The sequence below is a fragment of the Thalassophryne amazonica genome, chromosome 2, assembly GCF_902500255.1.
Source record: "Thalassophryne amazonica chromosome 2, fThaAma1.1, whole genome shotgun sequence".
NCBI classification, from domain to species: Eukaryota; Metazoa; Chordata; class Actinopteri; order Batrachoidiformes; family Batrachoididae; genus Thalassophryne; species Thalassophryne amazonica.
Window position 1 is genome coordinate 38,361,769 of NC_047104.1, and position 27,684 is coordinate 38,389,452.

The 27,684-nt window shown below is 42.7% G+C and overlaps 1 protein-coding gene across 2 annotated transcripts in view; it reads left to right on the forward strand.

Moving 5' to 3' along the window:
* LOC117523498 (EMILIN-1-like) overlaps positions 1-27,684 on the forward strand; it is a 115,176-nt gene that overhangs the window by 85,155 nt on the left and 2,337 nt on the right. For both annotated transcript variants that reach the window (XM_034185062.1, XM_034185055.1), the window contains exons 12-13: positions 1,483-1,581; positions 18,862-18,996. In XM_034185062.1, the coding sequence (XP_034040953.1) occupies positions 1,483-1,581; positions 18,862-18,996 (234 nt within the window). The remainder of the gene's footprint in view (positions 1-1,482; positions 1,582-18,861; positions 18,997-27,684) is intronic.

The window sequence follows — 27,684 nt, forward strand, 5'->3', positions numbered from 1 at the left end:
GACGCGCGGACCCGTCCGCACGTCTTTCATTAAAAAAATCTCCTTTAACAGTGGAATATCCGGATAAAATGCTGAAACCGACTTCTTCTGAAACTTCTCTGTTCTCTCACGACGTCCTGGATCAATAGAACCTGAAATGTGGAGGTTTTCAGCTTGAACAGGCTGACGACAGCGGCTGAGAGCGCTGAGCGACGTCTCGCACCGTGGGAAGTCCTTAAAGCGACAGAATCACCTCAAAATCTCTCATCAGCCGTTAAAATTTTCACTGAAAACCAGCTTAATTTTTCGAACCGTTTCCACTTCGATGTGTCTCACAGGTTTAGAAAAAATTTTGATCAAACAAAGCACCAGTCTCTCAGCAACTTCTCAGACAAAGGAATTCCGACGAGGGGCTGGACGACTCCTCCCACAAGGAGTGCTCACAGGCGAATGACGTCACCGACAGGCGTGGAAAAACTCACGCATGCGCACGAGGGTTCAAGCATGTCTGACGTAAAAACATATGAATGAAATCCATATAGTTTTTGAAAAAAATAAAAAGGACCGTTACTTTATTGACAGCCCACGTATATCCGCTTTTCTTCCTCATGTATTCGCTGATCCACCCCAGGACATTTGTCATTTCCGCCCACCTTTGTTGCAGACGCTCAGCTTTTGTCTCCTCATTTCATGCGCAAATCCTCCTAAACGCCAGTGGGACAGGGCCCTAACATCAACAGAAGACTGATGGAACCAAACAGACGTAGAAGGAAATACATTAAATTTCCTGCCTACTTCACAAGATAATGTTTCCTGCACTCAGAATTGGTGCTTCTTGGTCAAATTTCATCTCCATAGTAGAGTGAGAAGAACTGGATTCCTCTGCCTTGGTGCTGCATATGATCAGTGTTTATTGCTTCATGGAGAAACTGTTAAGCTCACTTCCTTCACTTCTGATGTGCTGAACCTTGGTCTGTGCATGGAAAAGAGTGCTGATGCAACAACTTAAGACCACTGTTATATTAACAAATGTTCTTCCCATGTGGAGCTGTGTGTGTGCACAGTCCAAGTGAAATAACAACTAAATCAAACAAACTACAAGAGCAACATGCCGAAGCTGCTGTCTGCTGTGCCAGCTCTGCTGCTCTATCCATCTCAGATTATTTTTGTCCTGCTGAGAGTTGTGGGAGTTAAAACTTATAAAATTCAAAAATTATAAGTTAAATCATCAAATGGTGAGCAGTGGCGTGCAGTCACTATGATTTGTCTGTGTAGATCGTATATAGGGACAGCCTGCAGAGGGTGCTAATTCACTGTGATTTATTGCAAGTGAGGAAAAAAAAGAATGGTGCTCCAGTAATTGTCCACACGTATATCAAGGCTTTAGTCCAAAATGATTCATCTCTATATGAGGCTTTAGTGGCAACTCATAGAAATTACATCTACCTTCTTTCTTTGTTGTGCTGATGCCTGTCTTTATATTACAATATCTCCCCCAAACAGGTCCCCCAGGAGAGAGAGGTCTTGATGGTTTACCTGGATTACCAGGACCCCAGGGCCCACCTGGTCCTCCAGGAGACTATGGACCACAAGGTTTACCAGGTACGGCATCAGCAGCATAATAAAGGGTGCACAGTGGTGGGACATCAGTACAACTATACTGTGTTACCTGTTAAACATTTGTGTACTGAAAAGTCTAGATGCACATTCGGATTGAAAAAGCACATAGATCCCTCAGGATAAAACCTCCCAATACAGATCCAGCACGCTCCATAATTGTTTGTTTCCTGGATTACGCGGCAAAAGAAGCCATTCTGCGGCAAGCTTGGGCACAAACGCAAGTGATCTTTCATGGGAAGACCATATACTTTGATCAAGACCCCCGAAGTCCAAAAGAAGAGGGCAAGAGTATGCAGAGTGATTCAGCAGCTGAAGGAAAAAGACGTGCGGGCCAGATGTCGCTTCCCTGCGCAGCTCCGTATTGACGTGCTTGTCGAGGCTATACCAACACTCCGGGAGCTGGGTGTTAATGTACAAGTAAGCGAAAGAGAGAAGATAAGATAGGGAAGTTACCAAGGAGCTATGGAGCAGATGAGAGAATGGGAGAAGAGGAGGAAATGGAGCGTCATCACACACTGACTTAAGAGCCTATATTTGAGACACGAAAGCATCTAACTGGCATTGAAATGATTCATAGATGCAATCTAAAGTTATGTTAAGTTTATTTTCTTATAGGGGAAAGATAGGTTTAATCAAAGCCAATGTCACTATTTTTATAAGTGTACATTTAACTTTTTGAAATCATGGGAAGCCTGTTGTACTGTATGCTTTTTGTTATGAGACCTGAGTTTTGGCCAAGATCTCACCAAAGAATTTATGTTCTACTTTGTTTGGTGATGTACTGTGCACTAAGTGCTTGTTTCCCAGACTCTACCTGGTAGACAACAGGGGCCAGACAACGCTGTCTGTGTATTTACTGGCTGGATATGTGGGAGTCACGTTCATTTTTTGCATTCAAGTATTTTTTTTGTTCGGTTCATTTACCTTGACACGTTCATGTTCACACACCTGCTAATCACATCATGTGGAGTTTATCATCGTCTAAAAGTCTGAAAAAATGGGAGCAAATAGCGGAAAAGAATATTATTAAAAGAAGTTATTAAAACAAATTATTGTATGTCAGAGATAAACATTATTACTTACAATGTTAAAGGACTGGGCCACCCAATCAAAAGAAAACAATATTGAACCAACTGAAATAATTTAAATGCTCAATATCTTTATTGCAAGAAACACACCTCGACGACTTTGAGCACAAGAAATTAGAAAGGTAATGAATAAATCAAATATTTTTTGCAAGCTGCCCTAAAAGTAGGAAGAGAGGAGTGGCAATTTTGATTAAGAGAAATACCTGTTTTAAAATACAAAAAGAAGTGAAAGATCCACAGGGGAGATATACAGTGGGGCCAAAAAGTATTTAGTCCCTGATTGTGCAAGTTCTACTTCGAAAGATGAGAGAGGTCTGTAATTTTCATCATAGGTACACTTCAACTATGAGAGACAAAATGAGAAACAAATCCAGGAAATCACATTGTAGGATTTTTAAAGAATTTATTTGTAAATTATGGTGGAAAATAAGTATTTGGTCAATAATAAAAGTTCAACTCAATACTTTTGGAACATAATCTTTGTTGGCAATGACAGAGGTCAAATGTTTCCTGTAAGTCTTCACCAGGTTTGCACACACTGTAGCTGGTATTTTGGCTCATTCCTCCATGCAGTTCTCCTCTAGAGCAGTGATGTTTTGGGGCTGTCGCGGGGCAAGACAGACTTTCAACTCCCTCAACAAATTTTCTATGGGGTTGAGGTCTGGAGACTGGCTGGGCCACTCCAGGACCTTGAAATGCTTTTTATGGAGCCACTCTGTTGTTGCCTGAGCGGTGTGTTTAGGATCATTGTCATGCTGGAAGACCCAGCCACGCTGCATCTTCAGTGCTCTCATTGATGGAAGGAGGGTTTGGCTTAAAATCTCAGGATACATGGCCACGTTCATTCTTCCCTTAATACAGATCAGTCGTCCTGTCCCCTTTGCAGAAAAACAGCCCCAAAGCATGATGTTTCCACCCCCATGCTTCATAGTAGATATGGTGTTCTTGGGATGCAACTCACCATTCTTCTTTCTCCAAACATTACTAGTTGAGTGCTTACTAAAAACTTTTATTTTGGTTTCATCTGACCACATGATATTCTCCCAATCTTCTTCTGAATCATCCATGTTGTTTGGCAAACTTCAGATGGGCCTGGACATGTACTGGCTTAAGCAGGGGGACACGCCTGGCACTGCAGGATTTGAGTCCCTCTCTGCATAGTGTATAGCCTTTGTTACTTTGGTCCCAGCTCTCTGCAGGTCATTCATCAGGTCCCTCCGTGTAGTTCTGGGATTTTTGCTCACCGTTCTCATGATCATTTTGACCCCACGGGATGAGATCTTGCTTGGAGCCCCAGATCGAGGGAGATTATCAATGGTCTTGTATGTATTCCATTTTCTTACAATTGCTCCCACAGTTGATTTATTCATACCAACCTGCTTGCTGATTGTAGATTAACTCTTCCCAGCCTGGTGCAGGTCTACAATGTTCTTCTTGGTGTCCTTCGACAGCTCTTTGGTCTTGGCCATGGTTGAGTTTGGAGTCTGACTGTTTGAGGCTGTGGACAGGTGTCTTTTATACGGATAACGAGTTCCAGCAGATGCAGTTAATACAGGTAACAGGTGAAGGCCAGAAGAGCTTCTTAAAGAAGTAGTTACAGGTCCGTGAGAGCCAGAAATCTTGCTTGTTTGTGGGTGACCAAATACTTATTTTCCACCACAATTTACAAATAAATTCTTTAAAAATCCTACAATGTGATTTCCTGGATTTTTTTTTCTTCTCATTTTGTCTCTCATAGTTGAAGTGTACCTGTTCTGTCCTCACTAGATGTGCTTTAATCTAGCTATGACAGACAGTGAACAGAATGAGAGTTGGCTTCATCTCATTTAATGAAACTGTAAAGCTGTAACACACAAACAATACAGCAATCAGTGTCATTCATCCTTTTGTTGTAACATTTCCATATAGAAATAAAATGTTTGTTGAAATGACTACTCTAGAGTTAGCTTGTAAATTATCCTGCCAAATGGGTCTAATTAGCACAACAAAAGAAAAGCGTTAGCATCATGCTAGCAGTATGCTAACGTTTCTCAGAACAGATCACAAACATGTTTTGCTAACATTTTCTAAAGACAAAGCAATCTGATAAACTGTAGCCTACTGACAAATGAAATTTTTAAATGAAACACCAAACACTTACAGCCTTACGTGGGCCAAGACGACGGAGACGGCTGCTTCTGCTATGAGTTTGCAGTTAAAAACGAGGAATTGAAAACCTGTCGCCACAAGAGGGCAAACTAAACCAACACATAACCAAACTAATATCAAACAGGTAAATAAACTAACCATAACACTCCCTGCCTGGTATTAATTCTTTATACCACTCTAAACTGTATTTACTTTATTTTTCGACCTTTTTATCATTGTTTAGAGGGAGTAGATGAATAAGTTGAGTTACTGGTCGAAGGTAGACACGTGAAGTGCCTTGCTTCACAACTCTTACTTCCACCTTTCTGATTTTCTTGTCTTCACTCGGGATGCACTTAGTAATGAGACCAATCGGCCACTCGTTGTGTTTCACTAAATCATCTTTAACTAAGACGACATCTCCTTCTTTAACATTGTCCTTTTCGTGAGTCCATTTGTTCCTTACTTGAAGCATTAAAAGGTACTCTTGTCTCCAGCATTTCCAGAAGGCATCCGCAAGACTTTGAACTTGTTGCCATTGCTTTTTGTACGTCTTTAATGTCAAATGTTCTTTCAGGAGCGGGCGCAGCTCCTGTCTTTTGAGTTAGGAGCATCGATGGTGTCAAGACAGTTGGCGTGTCTGAATCTGAGGTAATGGGAACTAATGGCCGAGCATTAATAATGGCCATAACGTCTGCCATTAGTGTTGTAAGAACTTCATGTGTGAGACGAGTAGGGCCTGTCTGCAGTAACATGGCGTCAAGAATGCGGCGGGCTATGCCTATCATCCTTTCCCATGAGCCACCCATATGTGATGAGTGGGGCCTGTTAAAAGTCCATGTGCAGCCTTCCTTTGTCAGGTAATCGTGGATCTCAAGGTCACTGGTGCTGATTTTTAACTCTGTACAAGCCCCAATAAAGTTAGTGCCATGATCTGATCTGAGAACTTTGGAAGGGCCCCTGACAGCAAAACACCTTCGTAACGCATTAATGAAACTTGAGGTGGACATAGATTCGATGACTTCTATGTGAACTGCTCGGGTGCCTAGACAACTGACTAAAACTGCCCAGCGCTTACTTTCAGCATTGCCTCCTCTAGTTCTGCGAGAGACTATGGTCCATGGCCCAAAAACATCTAAGCCGACTCGAGAGAATGGAGGCTCCATGACAAGACGGTCCTCAGGAAGGTTGGCCATCTTTTGTTCAGCGGGTTTACCTCTGAGCTTACGGCATGTGACACATTGATAGATTACACTTGAGACTAGTTTTCTGACTCCGATAATCCAAACCCCTGCCGATCGTAGTGCCCCTTCTGTGAGATGACGACCTTGGTGGGCGACTTGAGTTTGTGGATTTGTGGTGCTTTTGTTTGCAGCCTTGGATGTGTTCCTGGCTACTTTGATGAGTTTTGTCATACCTCTTATGAGATGTTTCCATGTTGAAAACCTTTCGAAGCGGTGTGAACTGAGAGGTTTGATGCTGACTTTGGTAGCAGAGACATTGACTTCAGGACGAATCTCTGCATCATGTTCTGGTTCAATTAGTTTGAACTTGCTTGTGTCTGCAGTAGGCGGCAGCTGAGTAAGTTCTTTTGTCAGGAAAGGTGGTCCTGTGAACCAGTACATTTGCGACAGCAGAGGTGGTGTTATTGGGTGTGTAGCAACATCTGCTGGATTGTTTTCTGATGAGACATGATGCCATTGGGACGGCACAGATGATTTTCTAATTCTCGAGACTCTGTTTGAAACATAGACATAAAATCTTCTGGATGTGTTGTAGATGTAACCAAGCACAACCTTACTGTCGGTGTAGAACTTAACAGCATGCAAGGTAAGGTCCATTTCCTGGCATATAAGCTCAGCCATTTCTACAGCGAGGACAGCTGCGCAGAGCTCCAAACGGGGAATGGTGTGTGCTGGCTTTGGTGCTAGTTTTGATTTTCCCATGACAAAACCAGTGAAGTAATCTCCATGCTCATTCTGAATGCGCATGTAGGCGACGGCTGCTATTGCTGTGGATGAAGCGTCACTGAAGACACAAAGTTCTCTGTGTGACGCTGAGGAGAGAAACAATAGTACATATGGTCTGGGGATATCTATATGCTCTAACTCCAGAAGAGAATCTTTCCATGTAGTCCATAACCTTTCTTTGTCAGGAGACAAGAGGTCGTCCCAGTCGCATGGTTCAGAGGTGAGTTCTCTTATGAGTCCCTTTCCCTGTACAGTTATCGGTGCAACAAAACCTAAAGGGTCATACAAACTATTTACAGTGGATAGTATACCTCTTTTGGTGAAGAGCTTTTGCTCTTTGCACACCTGAAAACTAAAAGTGTCAGTTTCAAGACTCCAGCTAATGCCTAAACTTCTCTGAACAGGCAATGGGTCATTGTCTAGGTTGAGGCTTTTAATGTCCTTTGCCAAGTCACTTGGTGGGAATGCCTCCATGACCTTACTGCTGTTTGAAGCAATTTTGTGTAAACGCAGGTTTGACTCTGCCAACATTTTCTGTGTGTTCTGCAGTAGAGTGATTGCTTCGAGTTCTGTGGGGAGTGAGGTCAGACCGTCATCCACATAAAAGTTCCTAGTGACAAACTGCACTGCGTCCTTACCATACTCCACCTCTCCTGCCTCAGCTGCTTTGCGTAGTCCATAGATTGCGACAGAAGGAGATGGCCGATTTCCAAACACATGAACTTTCATGCGGTACTCAATGATCTCCTTTGAGATGTCATTGTCTTTGTGCCAAAGGAATCGCAGGAAATTGTGATGATCTTCCCTCACTGTGAAACAGTAGAACATTTTCTCCACGTCTGCGGTTATTGCAAAAGGCTCTCTACGGAATCTCATGAGGACCCCGAGCAAGGCATTGTTAAAATCTGGGCCGCTTAAGAGGACATCACTGAGCAATATGCCCTCATGTTTGGCACTTGAATGAAAAACCACATGGATCTGATTAGGTTTTTGTGGGTGGTACACCCTAAACATAGGGAGGTACCAACGCTCTTCATCAGGCTGTAAGGGGGGTGCAATTTCAGCTTGCTGGTTATCTAGGATTTTCTGCATGAATTGCACAAAGTGTTCTCTCATATCGGGTTTTTTGTGAAGACTCCGTTGGAGTGTGTAAAGTCTCTTTAAAGTTTGTTCTCTGTTGTTTGGTAAGCATTGTCTGGGTGTAACAAAGGGAAGGGGTGCAGTCCAGCTGTTTGTCTCATCTTGGCACATTTCATTTTGCATTATAGTAAGAAACTGTGCATCTTGTTGAGAGGGTGCCAACCTCTCATCATTCTCTTGTTTAATGAAGATGGTGTCCCATGATTGTCTGTTTTTCTTGTTTGGTAAGTATCTGTGCAGTTTTGAGCCACATTCGTAACTTGTTTCACTTTTTTCTCTTTTACTTGCAGGACATTAGTGCAGGGACTGAAATAGGATGGATGACCATTGAGCAAGGTGTTAGTTTTGTATGCCTTTACAGCAACTGGTTTGTGAGCGCCACTTACACATACATCACCCACAATGACCCAACCAAGGTCGAGACACTGGGCAAATGGTGCATTGTTGGGACCATTGTATTGCTCTCTCACTTTGTGCAGCCTCAGGATGTCTCTGCCGAGTAGCAGCAGAATTTTTGCATTTGGATCGACAGGATGGATTTTGTGCGTGAGCGCATTTAAATGTGGGTGGTGTTGGACGACTTCAGGAGAGGGTATCTCTGAGCGATCATCTGGGATCATGTCACACTCTAGCATAGGAGGCAGTGGCACTCTAATGTGGCCATCCATGGACTCAATGATAAAGTCTTTAGCTCTCCTCCCACTCACTTCCATGACACCAGAGCATGTCTTTAAAGTATAAACCTCTGTGCCTCCATTAACTCTGAAAATGTCAAAAAAGTCTGAGCGAGCAAGAGACTGATTACTCTGCTCATCCATAACAGCATATAAGTTTACTGCCTTTTCTCATTGGCCTGCTGGATAAACTTTAGCTAGGCAGATCTTGGCACAGGACCTAGGACTGCGCTGTTCCCCACATACCTCAGTGCACATTGTGGTAGCAGAGACTTGTGGTGGAGGACTTGGCTCGGGCTCCCCGCCGTGCTGCTCCATCTCTGTTGACGCTGTGATGTCAGGTGATGGAGGAGGGCCGGGATGCAGAGCGGTATTGTGTCTTTCACTCTGACATTCTTTGCATGTAACTTTGATTGGACAGTTCTTGGCTTGGTGTTTTATTGAGGCACAACACTTGAAGCAAATGCCTTTCTCTTTCAAATATGCTTTTCTCTCTTCAAGAGGCTTGTTGCAAAAACCGCGACATTTTTTGAGGGGATGGGGCTTTTATGGAGAGGACATTGCTTATCGGGATCTCCATCTCCATCGGTAAATACTGTTCCCTGTGCTATATCGCTCTTATTCACTGATATTGTAGGGCGAGCTCTGTTTTTAAATGATTTCTCAATCTTGGGTTGGGCTGCTGATAGAAAAGAGAAGCTGGGATTGTTTCTTATGCGTGCCTGCTCTTGCACAAATCTAGAAAAAGTAGAAAAAGGTGGGAAGGTGACCCTATAATTTACTTTGTATTGAGAAGCGTGTGAGATCCACTTTTCTTGTAGGGAATAAGGCAACTTCTCTACTATGGGATTAACTCCATGAGCAGTATCTAGAAAGGCAAGCCCAGGAGAATAACCCTCTGCTTTTGCTAGTTCAAGTTCAAGTAAGAGGTCCCCTAGCTCTCTTAGTTTAACATTGTCTCTAGAGGTGATTCTGGGAAAGTCCTCAATTTTCTTAAAGAGGGCATGTTCTATTACCTCTGGTGCACCATATGTTTCTTCTAGGTGCTGCCAAACCATTTGGAGAGCTGCAGTGAAGTTGTTGATTTGAGCTGCACTGATTCTCTTTGCTTGTTCTGTTGACTTTGGTCCGAGCCATTTCAAAAGGAGATCTAGTTCTTCTCTGGGTGACAAAGATAGGTCTTTGGTGATGTTCAGAAATGAGAATTTCCATCCACGATAGTTTTGTGGGTCATCATCAAATTTCTGCATTGTTCCTGTCACAAGTTCACGTCTCATCAAATATTTAGCTACATCATTGCTGTTGGATGTTTGCTGAGCGTTAAATGGAGATTAACTGAATGGCTGGTATTGGTAGTTTGCTGCTGGATACACAGAGCGAGGCTCGGGTGTTGACGTGTGGTTGTAAGCTACAGGACTTTGTTGTTGTTGTGTTTTCAGCTTGACATCATCAAGGGGGATTGGCTTGAGCGTCAGCATTTGGGATTTCATCTTGGTGAATGGGGTTTATGTTAAGTATTAGAGGTTGTGTTAACATTTGGTTGTCTGGCAGGAAGACTTGACTGTCAATGTAATTCTGAACCCTTTGTCTGGGGTCCACAGAGTTGTCGGACAGACGATCTTGGCAGAGAGGTTGCTGTTCTTCATACTGAGTGGCTGCCTCGAGAATATCCGCTTCTGCTGCTGCAGCTGCTGCTTCTTTCTTTACCTTTAGGATGTGTAGTTGAACTTGAATTTCAGCCTGTTGTTTCATGGCCTCAGCTTCCTCTTCTGCATAGGCCAACTGTGCTTGTGCAGCCCCAGCTTTGACTCGCGCTTTGAGTGCTGCAACGCTTGCGGATGACCTGGAAGACTTGACGATCCAGAGCAACGAGACCTCATTTCAAACTGCTCCCCTTGACTCTCCTATATGTGGCTTCTTACTTGACTTTGAGGTTGTGGGTCCGCTGGCTGCCACATGATGACCGGATGACTGAAGTAACAGCTTCTGGTGCTGCCTGCTGTTTATAAGGCTCTTTACTGTTCTGTCCTCACTAGATGTGCTGTAATCTAGCTATGACAGACAGTGAACAGAATGAGAGTTGGCTTCATCTCATTTAATGAAATTGTAAAGCTGTAACACACAAAAAAATACAGCAATCAGTGTCATTCATCCTTTTGTTGTAACATTTCCATATAGAAATAAAATATGTTTGTTGAAATGACTACTCTAGAGTTAGCTTGGTGTGACAACGTTCTTCTCTGACGTGCGCACCATTAAACCCTGCTGCACCGCATTCAGTTTCATTGCTGCAGTAATGCTGAAGAAGGACAGTGACGCCAAGTTGGCTAAAAGTCTCGTTCCAATGCTCATCAGCGCGCTCCTGCAGGTGTTCCACCTGCTGCTGCTGTCCCTGATGTTTGGGAAAACGAGTGCAACGAGCGCTGCATGGAGCCACACATCTGGCTCTCTCTGTATCCTCCTCCTCTCTGTGCCACTCCATGGCACAGCTAAGCATGCAAGTCTTCTGCCGTGGATTAATCTAGATTTTGAGGAGCAAAGTGGAGCTATCTGAATTGTTCAGCAGCTGGTAGGATGACTATGGGTGTGTGTGTGTGTGTGTGTGTGTGTGTGTGTGTGTGTGTGTGTGTGTGTGTGTGTGTGTGTGTGTGTGTGTGTGTGTGTGTGTGTGTGTGTGTGGAGACAATGTTCCTCATTCACAATGTGACAGAACGTAACGATGCGCTGTTACACGCAATAGCGCGGAACAGAGCGGAACATTATTCTTGACCGTGCATAATGGTTCCTGATAATTCGCTAGCAACACGTGCCATTAATCATAACGCATGGTAACAGGTTGCAGCAGTTCCTGAGGACACCTGACACCTCTGCCTCAAATCATCACATTCATGATCAGCAGCCAAGAATGCATACTTCGTGGCATTCATAACTTGTCATCGTAAATGCAGCATAAGAAGGAATGTTTTGCCATGGTTTCTTTTTCTTTTTCATTCCCTTCCAGTTACAGTTCCTAGCAGCACCATGTAGATAGGCTGATATCCAAATTTATTTGGCAAAACAAACGGCCTAGAGTGAGACTTAAAGTTCTGAACTCCGCTAAAGGAAAAGGTGGATTAGCCCTTCCAAATCTTAAGAGCTACTATTGGGTGACCCAGCTTAAAGCTTTGGTCACATGGATCAGGATGGATAAGCACACAAGATGGCTGCAGTTAGAGCAATGCTCACTGCCAGATAGACCAGTATCAGCGTTGATATTTATGGACACAAAACAACAACAAAAACTGAAAATTCAAAAGGAGTGGGTCAAGTTTACAATTAGTGTTTGGGAAAATATTCTGAAACAATTGAAATTACCTCTTAGTTTATCTAGAGCTACTAAAATAGCAAATATGACAGATTTTCTACCTATGAGGCTGGATGGTGGTTTTAAAAGGTGGGCAGATAAGGGTCTGTCTACAATAAATCAATTATTCATTGGTACAAACCTTAAATCTTTCTCCAAAATTCAAAGTGAATTCCAATTACCTAACAGTGACCTATGACCTATTTCAATTCTTTCAAACAAGACATTACTTGGAGAAACATAAAGAATTTGATAAAGTTAGGGAACAGCCTGTTGTGTGTTGGGGGGGTCTGGCTGGACAAGGTTGGGTTGTTTTGTGTTTATTTTCCTTCCCAGATGATTTGGGGCTGTTCTCTGAGGAAAATGTGCTGCAGAAGAGTCTCTTTCCTCTGTTACAATGATTGGCTGCACCTGTTGCATTCTCGTGCGGCTCTCTATCAGGACAATCCACGACACCTGTGATGTTCACGTGCAGATCTGAGGACTTCCAGCTGGTACCAATGTAGTGATGAGGAACTACATTTAAACCAGCAGTGAGTTGGATAACATTGCCGGAGAATACGACCTTGTGACGACCGTGTGGGGACGCTGAGGGCCGTTTCAGAGTCTGACATTGCGCCTGTGAAGGAGGACAAGGGTGAGAGGCAAACGTTGTCAGCACACGACAGAGGTGAATATTCTGAAAAGTTTATCCGTGAATGTAGATTGGCGTTTATACGCAGCTATAAGTAATTATTGGTGGAAATTGTTTGGTGTGCTCCTCATGGCAGTGGCGTGTGGATTAATGATCCTCCACTAGCTGTGAGCAGCAGCCTCTTTGAACTAAGTTTGAAACCAGACCTAAACGTGTAGCTGATAAGTTTGCCTCTAAACAATATTTCATAGTAATAAGTGTTGAATAATCTCATCTCTGTTCCTCCTTCGCAGAGTACAGTCTGGGAAAGTCACCTGGGGGGGGGGGGGGGGGTGTTGGCGGAACTCCTGAGCCCTGAACGTTCGGACTCCGACTGTTGAGACGCTGAGAGCGCGCACCGCCTTTTCACCTCACCAGAACTTTAATTATTTAGTATTTCATGTATAGCACAAAGGGAGAAAAATAAATGTGTTTTCTTTTTGGAACTGCTTCTGATTATTTCATGCTGGGTTCAGTCAGATACTGGACCGCTCCTCAATCCACGTCTTATCCATAACAGAATTCTCCGGCCAAACCAATATGGACCCAGCGGCAGAAGCAGTTCCATTTCAGGAGAAAGTCCAGAAGCACCTGGAGATGATTTGGGAGCAAGTGCAGCACCTTTCGATTCAAATTAAACAGACAGACGCCCGTGTTACGGAGCTTGTAGCTCAGGCTGTTCCGCTTCCTGTGATTGCAGCTCCGGTTCCATCGAGCCCGGTGCAGATAAATTCGCCGTCTGGAGATTCGGCTCCTGAACTGGTTATATGTCATCCGGAGCCCTATTCGGGAAATGTGGAGGCTTGTGCCGTTTTTGATGCAGTGTTCTTTGGTTTTTGCTCAGCGACCGGCGTCTTTCTCCTCTGAGTAGCCGAGTTGCATATGTTATTAATCTGTTGCGAGGTGACGCCCTGGCGTGGGTCACGGCGTTGTGGAGCAATAAATCATCACTGCTAGAATCCTTTGACGAATTTTCCCGTGAACTTCGTTTGTTTTTTGATCATCCGATGAAAACAAATACCGTGGTTCAATGATTGCTGAACCTCCGACAGGGGCGACGAAGCGCAGCTGATTATTCTGTGGATTTTCGAGTCTTATCCGCTCAGTCTGGTTGGAATGCTGCTGCTTTGAGGGGGGTGTTTGTAGACGGGTTGAATGACTCCCTGAAAGACGAGCTAGCCGTCCGTGACGAACCGAAGGATTTAGATGAGTTAATATCCTTGGTTATTCGTCTAGACGATCGGATTAGGGAGCGTGGACGAGAGAGAGGGCGAGTGTCCGAGCGGGGTGTTTTGTCTCGGGGTTTTCCCCGACACAAGTCCGGACCGCCTCTTCTTCGTTCCTCTGAGACTCCTCCGACGGGACCTCTAGCTACTCTAGTGGACGAGCCAATGCAACTTGGAAGGGTCAGAATAGCCATATTGCCCCGGTCAAACGAGCGTCAGGAGACAGCATCGTAATATGGCTCCAGGTGTTTTATGGACATTTTGTGGGATATAAATGGGAGTTTTTGTAAACCAGGTTTTGTGTATAGCACTTGAGGTAGTTCTGGTGGGGTGAACAGGCTGGCTGGTCGGAGTTCGTTTGGACTCAGGTAAGCGTGTGTTTTTTTTTTTATTGTTTATAGTTATTTAATTTTTGTTAGCGGAATGGGTCGTTTTATTTTGTTGGTTTTTATTTCCCTGTCCCCTAACCCCAGCCTCACACACTTCTGGCCGTTCGTCTTTGGTGTTGTGGGGTGGTGCAGGTTGGTTGCTGGGCATTCCCATGAGGACCTCTGCACCTGGGGGGGGGGGGGGGGGGTCCAGGGCTCTTTTCTTAGATTTAGTTGTTTCCCGGTTCCTCTCCAGCCTCAGCGTGCCTCTGACCGTTCGCCATTGGCATTGCTGAGGTGTCGGGCAGTGGGGATATCGGTGGGGCCGATCAGTGCCGTACGCCTTTTCCGCTGCCCACCCCTCCCGGTAGGCTGGAGTATAGTCGGGGGGTCGACACCGGCCGTCTTGCCGGTTTTCCCCTGCCCTTGGGGGTGGAGCTGGGTTGCGTTTTTCCTATTGGCTTCTCCGGCTTAGTAGTCCTGTGCCGATTGCCACGACATGTTTCCCGACGGACCTGGAGGGTCTTTCGGGGTGCTGGGGAGGTCAATGGGGCTTTCTGTAGTTTTTGTTTGCTCCTGGGGTGGTTTTTGGAAATCCCTGGGGGTTTGGGGTTTTTGTTTCCTCCTGTTTCCCCCCGGGGTTTGATGGGATGGTCCTCTGGGGGGGAGGTTGACTGTGGGGCCGACCGGCCGTGTTGGGCTGGGGTGGGGTTCCTGGGTTGTGGGGGTGTCTCCTGGGGTTTGATGGGACGGTGTTGGCGGAACTCCTGAGTCCTGAACGTTCGGACTGTTGAGACGCTGAGAGAGCGCGCCGCCTTTTCACCTCACCAGAACTTTAATTATTTAGTATTTCATGTATAGCACAAAGGGAGAAAAATAAATGTGTTTTCTTTTTGGAACTGCTTCTGATTATTTCATGCTGGGTTCAGTCAGATACTGGACCGCTCCTCAATCCGCGTCTTATCCATAACACAGCCAACAGATTTTAAGCAATAATGCTTAGAGGTTGTGGAAGATAAAAGGAATTGAAAAAGATCATTTCTTTATATAAAATTATTCATACAGAACAAGAGGAAAATACATTGGACATAAAAAAAAATAAATGGGAGTTAGACCTTAATACAATCATTGAGGACATAGACTGGGAGAATTCATGTGGGGAGTGGCACAGATGTCTCAACAGCCCAAATTGGAGAGAGTTTAGTTGGAAGTTAAGAATGAGATTTTTTAGGACGCCTACCATTGTAGCCAAATTTAACAATGACATAAGCGCCCTCTGTTGGCGAAACTGTGAACAGCTGGGTGACTTCTCACATTTTCTGGGAATGTCCAAAGGCAAAGATTTTTTGGGATAATGTAAATAAAAAAAATTAAGAAAATCCTAAATTTAAATGTACCATTTGAGGCTCATCGAATAATATTAAGTGGTCAAACAAATGATGCTTGGGAAAAGGAAAGTAATACATATTTTAACATTTTACTAGTGGTTGCCCACAAAGTGATCACAGCTAATTGGTTGAAGCCGCATTCGCCTACTTTGGATCAATGGATCCAAAGATTAAAGTCTGTAAATTGTATGGAAGAATTACAACTATCCTGAGTTTAAAGAGGGACATTTATTTAAGAAAGTAGTCATGTTATCCTTTTTTTCTCGCTCTCTCTTTAATGTTTCTTGCTCATTGTGAATTTTCACCAAGTTGGAATTAATTGTCCTAAACGAGTGTGGTTTCATGTCAAGTAATGTTCAGTTTTAATAAAAGTTCAAAAAAAAAAAAAAAAGAAAGAAAGTCTAGATGCATTTTTACAAGTAATGTGAATCTTAGCAATTCAAGAGTCACAGCTGTATCAACAAAGCTACAAAACACTATTTTTTTAGTAATTAAGAGAATAAACACAACCTGTTTCTGTATTTTGCACTCAGATTACACAGGGTGTGCAAATCATAAATGGCGTTGGAACCCCTGGTCTATGCCAACATAGACCGTGTGCCATAGCTTGTTAAGATAAAGCACAAAATCTATTACTTTTAGGGCCCTGTCCCATCCCAACTTTTTCTACTCATGGTTAATGGTCGAGTGAAGCCATTTATTGGCAAACAACAGTGTTTACGCTTTTTGAATCATAATGACAACAGAGACTACCCAAATGAACCTGATCAAAAGGTATAACTGTGTATCACCAGTTATCCATCTTCATGATGAAGTGGTATAGAGGAGGATTTTCTTAAAAAGACGACCTGAAAGTTTAGCTACAAACTGCCAGAAGGTACATCTGAGATGCAAGCCTGGATTTGATCTGTTTTGGTGAAAGAAATCCTTCTCTGCTCTACTCCACTATGAAGCTAAGAGTAGTGATGCAAAATGCAAAGTTTGCACTGTGCACAATTTCTCCAATCACAGCCACATAAGCCCATAACTTCTCCTGGGTTGTTTGGGTGTCTTGGTGGCTTTCCTCACTCTTCTACTTCTTGCACATTCAGTTTTTGAGAACTGTCTACTCCATGCAGATTTACCACAGAGTGCCATATTGTTTGTATTTCTTTGTAATTGATGTAAATAAAGTCCGAAACATATTCAGTAGCAGCTTCACCATCAGAGAGCCTCGTCCACAAAGACCACAAAAGACTCCAAGCTGTCAATTATGTTAAAGGGGGCAACACACAGTATTAAGAAAAGGAGTATGTAAACTTTTTGATCAGGGTCATTTGGGCAGTTTATGTTGTCATTATGATTTAAAAAGAGAAAACACAGTTGTTTGACAATAAATGGCTTCACCCAACCACTAACCATGAGTGGAAAAAAGTTTTTGTGTTGTCATTCATTTCTCTGAAAAATGGCCAAAATAAATAAATAATAAATAAATAAACTTCTGCTAGGGTATGTAAACTTTTGACACAAATGTATACGTCGCTAGGCCGTTTACTCACCAATATAACTTTGGTGTCATTATTAGTCCATGGTTCAAATGACGTGTTCAATTAAAATCTAAGTCAGACATTTTTCTTCTTCTACTAAGTCAATATGTGTCACCAATTTCAAAATGCAGCTCTTCTCAACCAGGCATGCGGTGCCGTGACATGTCAGTCATCTGTATCCAATCAGATTTCAGGGGAGTGCAGTGCAACTCTGGCCTCTGCTCTAGTTCCACCCATGCCAGGAAGTGTTCAACATTTGACATTTCCTTTTTCACTGTGGACTCAAAATTTGGCATTTCCTGTTTCAGTCTCAACTTGCCACTCAATTCCCGCGATATCCCTTGAGATCTCATCTCATAGAATCCAGGAAGTACTCAACAATTCACATTTCCTGTTTCACTGTGCACTCAACATTTGGCACTTCCTGTTTCAGTGTGAACTTGCCACTGTATTCCCGTGAGAATCCATGAGATCTCGTCTGTCAATCCAGGACGTCTTGATCCAGGAAGTATTTGACATTTCCTGTTTCACTGTGGACTCAAAATTTGGCACTTCCTGTTTGGGACTCCCTGCACCATGAGCGAGTTTCGCGTGGCTGCGCGTCGCTTTACTCATATAATACTCAGATATTTACATAAAGGACAATACAAACCTGGATGTCTTCAGGAATCTTTAGGATGTTCCACTGATGGACAAAAACATACATAAGAAATTGCTGATAGGGTGCCAGCTTGTAGCATCCCTTAGAAAATGGGATTTGCCATCAGTAGTAAGCCCTGCAACACTTCAACATGCTTCCCAGGCAATTGCTTTACTAAAAGCTTTAAATGGACTGCATTTATATAGTGTTTTTCCATCTACATCAGACACTCAAAACGCTTTACAATAATGCTTCACATTGACTGCAATGTCATGGTGCTGTCATACAATGTGCTCACTACACACCGAGAGCATGTAGGGGATTAAGGACCTTGCCTAAGGGCCCTTAGTGATTTTCCGGTCAGGCTGGGATTTGAACCAAGGATCTTCCGGTCTCAAGCCCGATGCTTAACCACTAGACCGTCACCTCCCCTGCATTATTACTTGAAGCTCCATTTAACAACTCATTCGGGACTACTAACATCTGTTGATCAACTATTGTAAACCTAATATAGACCACATCACACAATTTCTGTGGACATGTAACAGCAAGCAAATTCTAGTCAAGATGGATTCATGTCTAGTGTACCCACAGATATAGACAGACTACTAGTTTTTTTTTATATTAACTTTGACTGTTATAATTTAATTAATGTGCCATATCATTGCTGAGTTGATTCAGTATTTCCTCAAGACTGACTGGGCTGGTGCTTATCCAGAGAGATATCATAGCCTAAAGCAGATGAGCGTCTATGACTGCCTCTGGATGGGACACCAGTCCATCTGAAGGGTACTTCTCCAGTAAAGAATGGTACCCATTACAGCTGGGTGGAGTGGAGCAAAGTGTCTTATCCAAGAAGACAGCTAGCACGAATCATACAACTGCATCAAACCCCATTTTTTATATTTGTAGTCCAACAGATCCACCTGCTGTATGAGTTCCTTTTTTAATGTAGGACACATGGAAATACTTAATGTCAAAGCCTGTTATGCTATGAATGTCATCTGAAATCAGCCTTTTGTCTATTGAGTCCTTACTTTGGACTTGATACATTAATAAATATAGGCCTAAAATTTGTTTGTTTGTTTTTTGCCACCAGGTCTGCCCGGTGCAGATGCTCATGTACCCAGATTATCATTTTCTGCTGCCCTCACAGTTGCCATGGAGAAGGCTGGAACCATTATATTTGATAAGGTCTTTGTCAATGAAGGAGAATTCTATGACCGAAGAACAGGTGAGCACATCAAAGAAAAAACATGTTGCACACGGAAAACAGTATCTGATCTTCAGCTGCGCTCATTGACCAGAGCAGATGCACAGACTTGTCGTGTTAATTTTATCACCCGATCAGACACTTTAACACCGTGAGAAAGAGTGTAAATGTAAACTAACACACAGTAACTTAAACCTGAGCATCAGAGAGCCAATCAGACACTTTAACACTGTGAGACAGAGTGTAATTATAAACTCTTTTTACATTAAATGTTTGTCATTGGTGTCGGATGGAAAGGGTTTATTAATTATTAGGGAAAGCATGTTTATTAATTATTTATTTCTTCACTAATCCCCTGATGTGTAATGTAATTTGTGCCCGTTGTCTTCTTAAACACAGTCTGTTGTGTTTGTTTCAGGTTTTAGGTTCCTAGTTTGTAAGAAAAATGTTAGTTAACTTTCTGGATGCTGGTGTCCACTCTAGTGGCCTTTATAGATCGATGCTCAAACACATGACAGGATGACCCGCTGCCCCCCTCCTGCACACAGGAGACTTAGGAGCAGATGCAGCAATCAGAATCAAACAAAACAGAGACAAGGGCATTTTAAAAACTGATTTTTGAACGTTTGATTGCACTCTTAAACACGCCCGTGGTACATTTTACAAGATCTGTTAGAAAACTATCCGACCTTTTTATTTTTTGCAAAAACTATATGGATTTGAATCATGTGCGCTTGCATCAGCCAAGATTGAACCTTTGTGCGCATGCATGATTTTTTTCATGCCTGTCGGTTGCGTCATTCGCCTGTGAGCATGCTTTGAGTGAGCAGTGGTCCAGTGTCGTCCACAATTTCTCGGATAGTCACACGACTGAAAAGCCACCGAAAGCCGTCTGAATCTTCCGAATGGTGCAAGAGCTGGACATGTTACAACATGGAGGTGCTTTTGTCCCGCACCATTAGCGGCTCCGTGGCGAATTCCTCTGCTCCTCTTTCCATGACAAAAACTCCTGTAACAGTGGAATGTGCCGAAAAAGTGGTATGTCCACCTCTTCTGCCATTTCTGTAGCAGTCAGACGACGTCCCGGATCAACACAGCGTTCAGTTTGGAAATGATCTAGTCGTTTCAGCCTGCTGATAGCCGCTCGGAGCGCTGCGTGCCCTCCGCCATTGTGCGCCATCTTTAAACCAGTTGTAACACTCCTTAATCTGTGTGATCCCCATAGAATCGTCCCTGAAAGCCGTCTGAATCTTCTGAATGGTTTCCACCTGGCTGTCTCTCACAGTTTCTGGAAAATTTGATGCAGCAAAGCTCCAAATCGTTCAGACATTTTCCTCACAATAAAAATCCGACGAGGTGGGTGGACCACTGCTCACTCAAAGCGTGCTCACAGGCAAATGACGCAACCAACAGGCGTGAAAAAACTCACGCATGCACACAAAGGTTCAAGCTCGGCTGATGCAAGCGCACATGATTCAAATCATATAGTTTTTGCAAAAATGAAAAGGTCGGATAGTTTTCTAACATACCTCGTATATGTTGTGTCCAGCCTTGACGATTTTGCCACAGGGCAGCATAAATGCAAACTCTGCTGAATGCAACACATTTTGGAAAGATTTTCAAAGCTTAAGAGCTTGTTGATGAAAATAGAGAGATATTTTATTTTAGTTTTATGCAAGACATTTTAGTCTTGTCTTTTTCAGCAACAATAATGCATGTTATTTTAAACTGAGCATTTTAAAACACTGACATAGTTTCATTGTCTCATTTTTGTTATGAGGAAGATATTTGTGCTTATCTTGTCTGACAAAATTAACACTAGAGTTATGGCAAATTATGAACCAGACTTGACGGAAACCTTCTGAAAACTATGCCTTTAAATTTCCATATCTTCTGGACCATATGTCACATGGGAATATTAGTCGTATCTGTCCAAAAATGCATCATCAGTTGGAAAAACATATATATGTCACCTAATTTTTGATGGTGGTTCTGCTTCATGCAAAAAGAAGAAGCAAAATATGTTCAATTGATGCATTATTTAGTTCTAACGCAAACACCACATTAGTGAGCAGAAGCTACTGGGCTTATTAATGTTATTGTATAAGGCACAAAGAATCCAAGAGTAAAGTACATCTCATCACCACTGAACAGAGGAAAAATGTTAAAACAAAGCTAAACCCATGCACATTTAAGTTGGTGAATGTACACAAACCTTTGATTAATTATACATTTTTTTAAAACATTGTGGCTACATTTACTTTAGCCTAGCCATCTTCCTCATTGTCCTGTAGATCTTCCACAAAGTGCAAACAAGTTGAGTGCTAAGTAGTATGAAGGTTAATCCCTCTCTTTATTCAAGAGTGTGGCGTTTCAGTTTGAGAGCATGATTTATTAATTCCACTCATTCTCTAAGACCCCAAACATCCTCCTCATTCAGACTTTCTTCTTCTTCTTGTTGTTTTCAATGGTTGGGATCAGGGGCGTGCTGGGAACATTTTTCAGCCCGGGAGTTTCATATCCAACGGGCCCACAAACTGCACAGAGATAATAAGAGTTCTGCTGGGGCATTAAATCTAGCATTTATGTGCTGACTGACTGTGAAAATTGGTTGGCTTATAATAGAAAGAAAAAGTTAAGGTGGGTTTACACTGCGAGTTTTGGCCCTTTTTCAGCCGATTTTTCACTCATGCGAGAATTTTTTGGATCGCACCGAGTTTCAGCTTCCTGCATCGTGCAGTCTACACAGAGTAACGAGCTGCGTTTAACATCTGACGACCACCTCCCGATGGGGAATCATATGGTCAGATGAAAATCAAACCTGCTTGATATTTTGGTCGGCCTTCGTGACTCGCGAGGGTTCCGCGCTGTTGAAGCAGCGCTACAAGCGTCTACGCGCTGATTACCTCGCGCACTGTGCATGTGCAAACACCGGAGAGAGCAAACAATGATCTCATGTAAAGTCTTGTTTTTTTTTTTTAATTGCGTTCCCTCGCAATAACCTAATATCATATTAAAGTTCATGCCTATCAGCGCGCAGTGAGTAGAATCAGGTGGGGGGAGACTGAACGCATATGCGTGCGCGCACGCGCACACACACACAGCAGACAACAGGATTTACGATATGAAATATAGTTTATTTATACAACAGTGTAAGTAGAAGCACCTGTTATGTTTGTTTTCTTTTTTCCATCCTCTTGTGAATCACCTTGCTGTCTGCTGTGTGTGTGTGTGTGTGTGTGTGTGTGTGTGTGTGTGTGTGTGTGTGTGTGTGTGTGTGTGTGTGTGTGCGCGCATATGCATTCAGTCTCCCCCCACCTGATTCCACTCACTGTGCACGCTGACAGGCATGAACTTTAATATGATATTAGGTTATTGTGAGGGAACGCAAAAAAAAAAAACAAAAAAAAAAAACACAAGACTTTACATGAGATCACTGCTCTCGCCGGTGTTTGCACATGCACAGTGCGCGACGTAATCAGCGCGTAGACACATGTAGCGCTGCTTCAACAGCGCAGAAAAAAAGAAAAAGAAAAAAAAAAAAAGTTAGGTTTTGCTTCCCAACGTGTGGTTTTTGAACGTACAGTGTAAGAACATGAATCGTGCGCTCTGAACGTTTAAACCCTGCGGTTTTGTCGCACAGTTTGAGCTGGAGCCAAGTACAATGATTGAAAATATCGTCAGTGAAGTCTGTAAGAAGCTGGAAGAGGTGGTACTGTACTACAAATGTTGCATCAACAGGCACGTAGCCCTATTTACCATTTCCCTCTTCGCTCTGTCTTCTTGAAAAAATATCTGTGAGCTTTGCACACTTGGCAGCATCTTCCTCCAAAGCCTTTCTTTTCTTAATCTAGCCTTTTCAGCTCCACCTGGCTTTTTTCTGTCCATCTTTTCACTCACGGGCCACTCTTCCTATACTTGCTCGTAGCGCAAGTCCCATCTGGGCGCACAGGGCTTGATTGGACTGAACTAACTGTAATGAATGCATAGGGGTGTTAACATGTAATGGTATGTCCCTACCTTAGGCTTTGGAAAAGATAACAGCATTGCAAAGGAAGCAGTCTTAAGTTATTTCGTGATTGTAAAACATTTATAACACTTAATGTCTTCTCTTTAAGATACAGCAGCCCAAGTGTCTTGCTGTGTAGCCTAACAGTTAGTGGTGGTCATATATGTATGCATATATTAACACTCCCTCACAACGGCCCCAGGTTGGACCAGCCCACCGGGAAAACTCCCGACTCTCCCGATTACCCAGCACGCAGTAGGTTGGGATCCAGCTTAATGGTGCATTACTGCCATCTTTGCTCTGGAGTGTGGACCAGACAATGCCTCATTCAGATATACAGTAGCAGCTTTGTGTATATTATGCCATCTTGTGACCATTGATGGTAATGCAGTATTTTGATATGCAAGTCACTGAGTTGCAGGACCAGCCAGACAAATTAAAAACAACATATAGTCCCGAAAACAAGATTTCAGACAATACCCATTCAGATCAGTACATGAGGTGCATGCACAAAGTATGCACCATTATTTTATCACATGGAAACAAATAAAGCATACAAGGTGCCATTTGGTGAGGAGGTGTAGGGAACCTCCTTGGGCATGCATGAATTTTTTCATGTCCGCAGAGCACGCCAGATGTGAGCATCAAGCCAAAGAGTACAGACATGTACTGTGCCACCGTTGATTTTAATACGTATAACACAACTTGAAGCAGAGAATTTTGACAGAGGATTTGGGTATGTGGTTGGTTCATTCATGTTTTTTTTTTCTTTTTTGGCCAAAGCATCACTCCTGTAATTCGTTCAGACTTCCTACTCTGCTGATGTGGCTTTCTCAGATTTTTGGCTATTTAAAATGACAGTAAAAAGGGACTCGATTTGAGTCACGAGAAGACTTCATGAGGAATGCGACAGCCCAGCCGGACACCGTGCTGAAGGAGGACTTTCAAAAATGCTTCTATAAAAGGCAGAATCACTGGGAGAAGTGTGTGTGAGAGAGTAGGGAATAACAGCAGTGTTGTGTTTGGCCAGGAAAACCTGAATCAGCTGAGCAAAATGAGCAGATGCAGGACTTCCAGAGGCAGTTGCTCCTCATCCACCATCAGCTGCTTCATTGCTGACACTCTCCGCATGCCCAGATTGTCCGTTAAATGGAATTTACCAAACTTGTACTAATCCCTACATTCTCCGCAAGCTCTTGTATTGTGACACAATGACCACCCACAACCAAAGTCCATATTCTGTCATCACTTGGTCATTTCGGCTTGTGAATGTTCTCAAGTCATTCCGCCATGGAAATCTGACAAAGGTGCAATACATATCTGCTCACGTCTGATGTGCTCTGCAGACAAGAAAATAATTCACGCATGCGCAAGAAGGTTCCGTACAACTCCCCATGACACCTCTCATGCTTCGTTTCCGTGGGATAAAATAAGGTCAGACACTTTTTGCTTTCACCCTGCCATCATGCCGTATCAGTTTGTCACTTAGCCATAAATAGTAATGCAGTGTCTATATTATAATAGCCAAGTGGCCTCTGTATGTGTGTGTGTATGGCTTCGATCACGCAAAAACCCAGAGAGAGCTGATACAACCCCAATTCCATTGAAGTTGGGATGTTGTGTAAAATGAAAATAAAAACAGAATACAATGATTTGAAAATCCTCTTCAACTTATATTCAATTGAATACACCACAAAGACAAGATATTTAATGTTTAAAACTGATCAACTTTGTGTTTTTGTGAAAATATTTGCTCATTTTGAAATGGATGCCTGCAACACGTTTCAAAAATTTGGGATGGGGCAACAAAAGACTGGGAAGGTTGATAAATGCTCAAAGAACACCTGTCTGGAAACAGGTGAGTGTCATGATGGGTATAACAGAGGCATCCCCAAAAGTCTCAGCCATTCACAAGCAAAGATGGGGTGAGGGATCACCATTTGAGAAAACTGTGTGAAAAAATAGTCCAACAGTTTAAGAACAATGTTTCTCAACTATCAATTGCAAGGAATTTAGGGATTCCATCATCTACAGCCATAATATAATCAGAAGATTCAGAGAATCTGGAGAACTTTCTACACATAAGCGGCAAAGCTGAAAACCAACACTGAATGCCCGTGACCTTTCGATCCCTCAGGCTAGCATGCATTAAAAACCAACATCATTGTGTAAGGATCTTACCGCATGGGCTCAGGAACACTTCAGAAACCATTGTCAGTTAACAGTTTGTCGCTACATCTACAAGTGCAAGTTAAACCTCTACCAGCAAAGCGGAAAGCCATACCTCAACAACCATACAGAAACGGTGCGCCTTTCTGGGCCTGAGCTCATTTGAAATGGACAGACGCAGAGTGGAAACTGTGCTGTGGTCTAATGAGTCCACATTTCAATTGTTTTTGGAAATCATGGATGTCGTGTCCTCTGGACAAAAGAGGAAAAAGGACCATCCAGATTGCTACCAGTGCAAAGTTCAAAAGCCAGCATCTGTGATGATATGGGGGTGTGTTAGTGCCCATGGCATGGGCAACTACACATCTGTGATGGCACCATCAATGCTGAAAGGTACATCCAGGTTTTGGAGCAACACATGCTGCCATCCAAGCAACGTCTTTTTCAGGGACGTCCCTGCTTATTTCAGCAAGACAATGCCAAGCCACATTCTGCACGGTTACAACAGTGTGGCTTCATAGTAAAACAGTGCAGGTACTAGACTGGCCTGCCTGCAGTCCAGACCTGTCGCCCATGAAAATGTGTGGCGCATTATGAAGCGCAAAATACGACAACGGAGACCCCAGACTGTTGAACTACTGAAGTCGTACATCAAGCAAGATGGAAACGAATTCCACCTACAAGCTTCAACAATTAGTGTCCTCAGTTCCCAAACGCTTATTGAGTGTTGTTAGAAGGAAAGGTGATGTAACACCGTGGTTACACATACCACTGTCCCAGGTTTTTTGAAACATGTTGCAGGCATCCATTTCAAAATCGAGCAAATATTTGCACAAAAACAATGAAGTTTATCAGTTTGAACATTAAATATCTTCTCTTTGTGGTGTATTCAATTGAATATAGGTTTTGAAGAGGATTTACAAATCATTGTATTCTGGTTTTATTGTCAAGGTATGAACGAAAACAGAAACTTGATAGGACAAATATTTTTTGGAGAAATTAGCAATTTTTTAATCAAAGTCTTTTATTGTTTTTTTCATCATTTTTCCACACAAATAAACCATTTCCTACAAGAAACCATGAAATGGAAAGTGTTATTCCAAAGCATTACATGACTCTGACAAGACTGATCAATACCACAGAAAAACTGCATTCAGTGTTTACTGGTCTGTTTAAAGAAATTTGAAATGTAGATAATCAAATATTCACCTGCAGAAATAAGTGTGATGACATTCACTTTCATCAGACAAATAGAACAGGGAGGAAGATGTGCAGCCATTCTTACTCCAACCAGACTGACAGCAGCAGCTCTTTGAACATGTCCAGACATGCAGTACCCCATTCACTGCATTGCTCCTCATGCAGGTGGATATAAGCCTAGTAACTGTGGAAACCTTGGGGAATCCCCTGGCAGATCTATGTGCAAGCATCTGGGGTGCCATGAATCATATGAATGCAGTGGTGTGCACCCAGTTAAATGAAATTGTCATTTCAGCACTAGAAATACATTTGCGAGCGCACAAATTAGCCATAATTGGATGCTTAAATTAACCAGGAAGGAGTTTCATAAAGAAGGCTATATTTATAACACATAAAGTAGATATCAATACCTTCAAAAGGGAATTCAGTTTGAAGAGTTTTATTTACTGCCCACGAGGCTATAGTCCAAGTCTGGGTGTCCATGACAACTGCCACAGAACATTTCAGGCCTTCTAAGTCCATAATTTGCTGAGCTATTCTACCTTGAACATGGCTCCAGAAATGACAGCCATAATTTCTGCCTAAAAACGGAGACAGACCCCATGCACACATAAATTGGCCATATCTCAGAAACTACTTGGCCTACAGGCCTACAAACTTCAGATTTGTGTTCTTGAATAGTCTGGGAATATTTGATTAAACTTTAATGAAAATCTGAAACAAAGTGCGTTGAAGCCCCTCAAATATTTGTTGATCTGACATGGAATGACCCCTCAAGGAAGGGACAAACATGATTATATGACACTGGAGCAGAAAACAGTCGATCTGTAAAATGAATGACCTCCGATTCCAGATATTCAGTATGTGAGTAACAATAGGGTTGCAGGTATAGTTTGAAAGTGGATTGTAAATGGTAACTGAGAGCAGAAGAAATTAGCAATTTATCTAACAATAAACAAAAGATGTTGCTGCAATGGACCATGGGAGCTCGGTTTTGAGGTTTTAACTGTTTGTGGTTGTTAAACAGTGTGTTAATGCTATGATTTTATTGGTTTTTGTAGCTGAACTGGTTTTAGTCAGTTTAGATATGGCTGATGTTGCTCTATCTTGAGTAAGTTAAGTTTCATGTTGGTACCATGAGGGAAATGTTTAGTAGTTTTAATATCTTCAGCCACTGTCTTTGTCAATTAAAGCACCTGCTTACTGCAGCTGTGGACAGCTGATATATGTCATTTGGTATGCTTATGTATTTTGGGTCAAGGATGAACACTGTAAAAACATTAAAATTGTAGCCACAAAGGTCCTACGGTCACAATTGGCGAAGGTCCCGG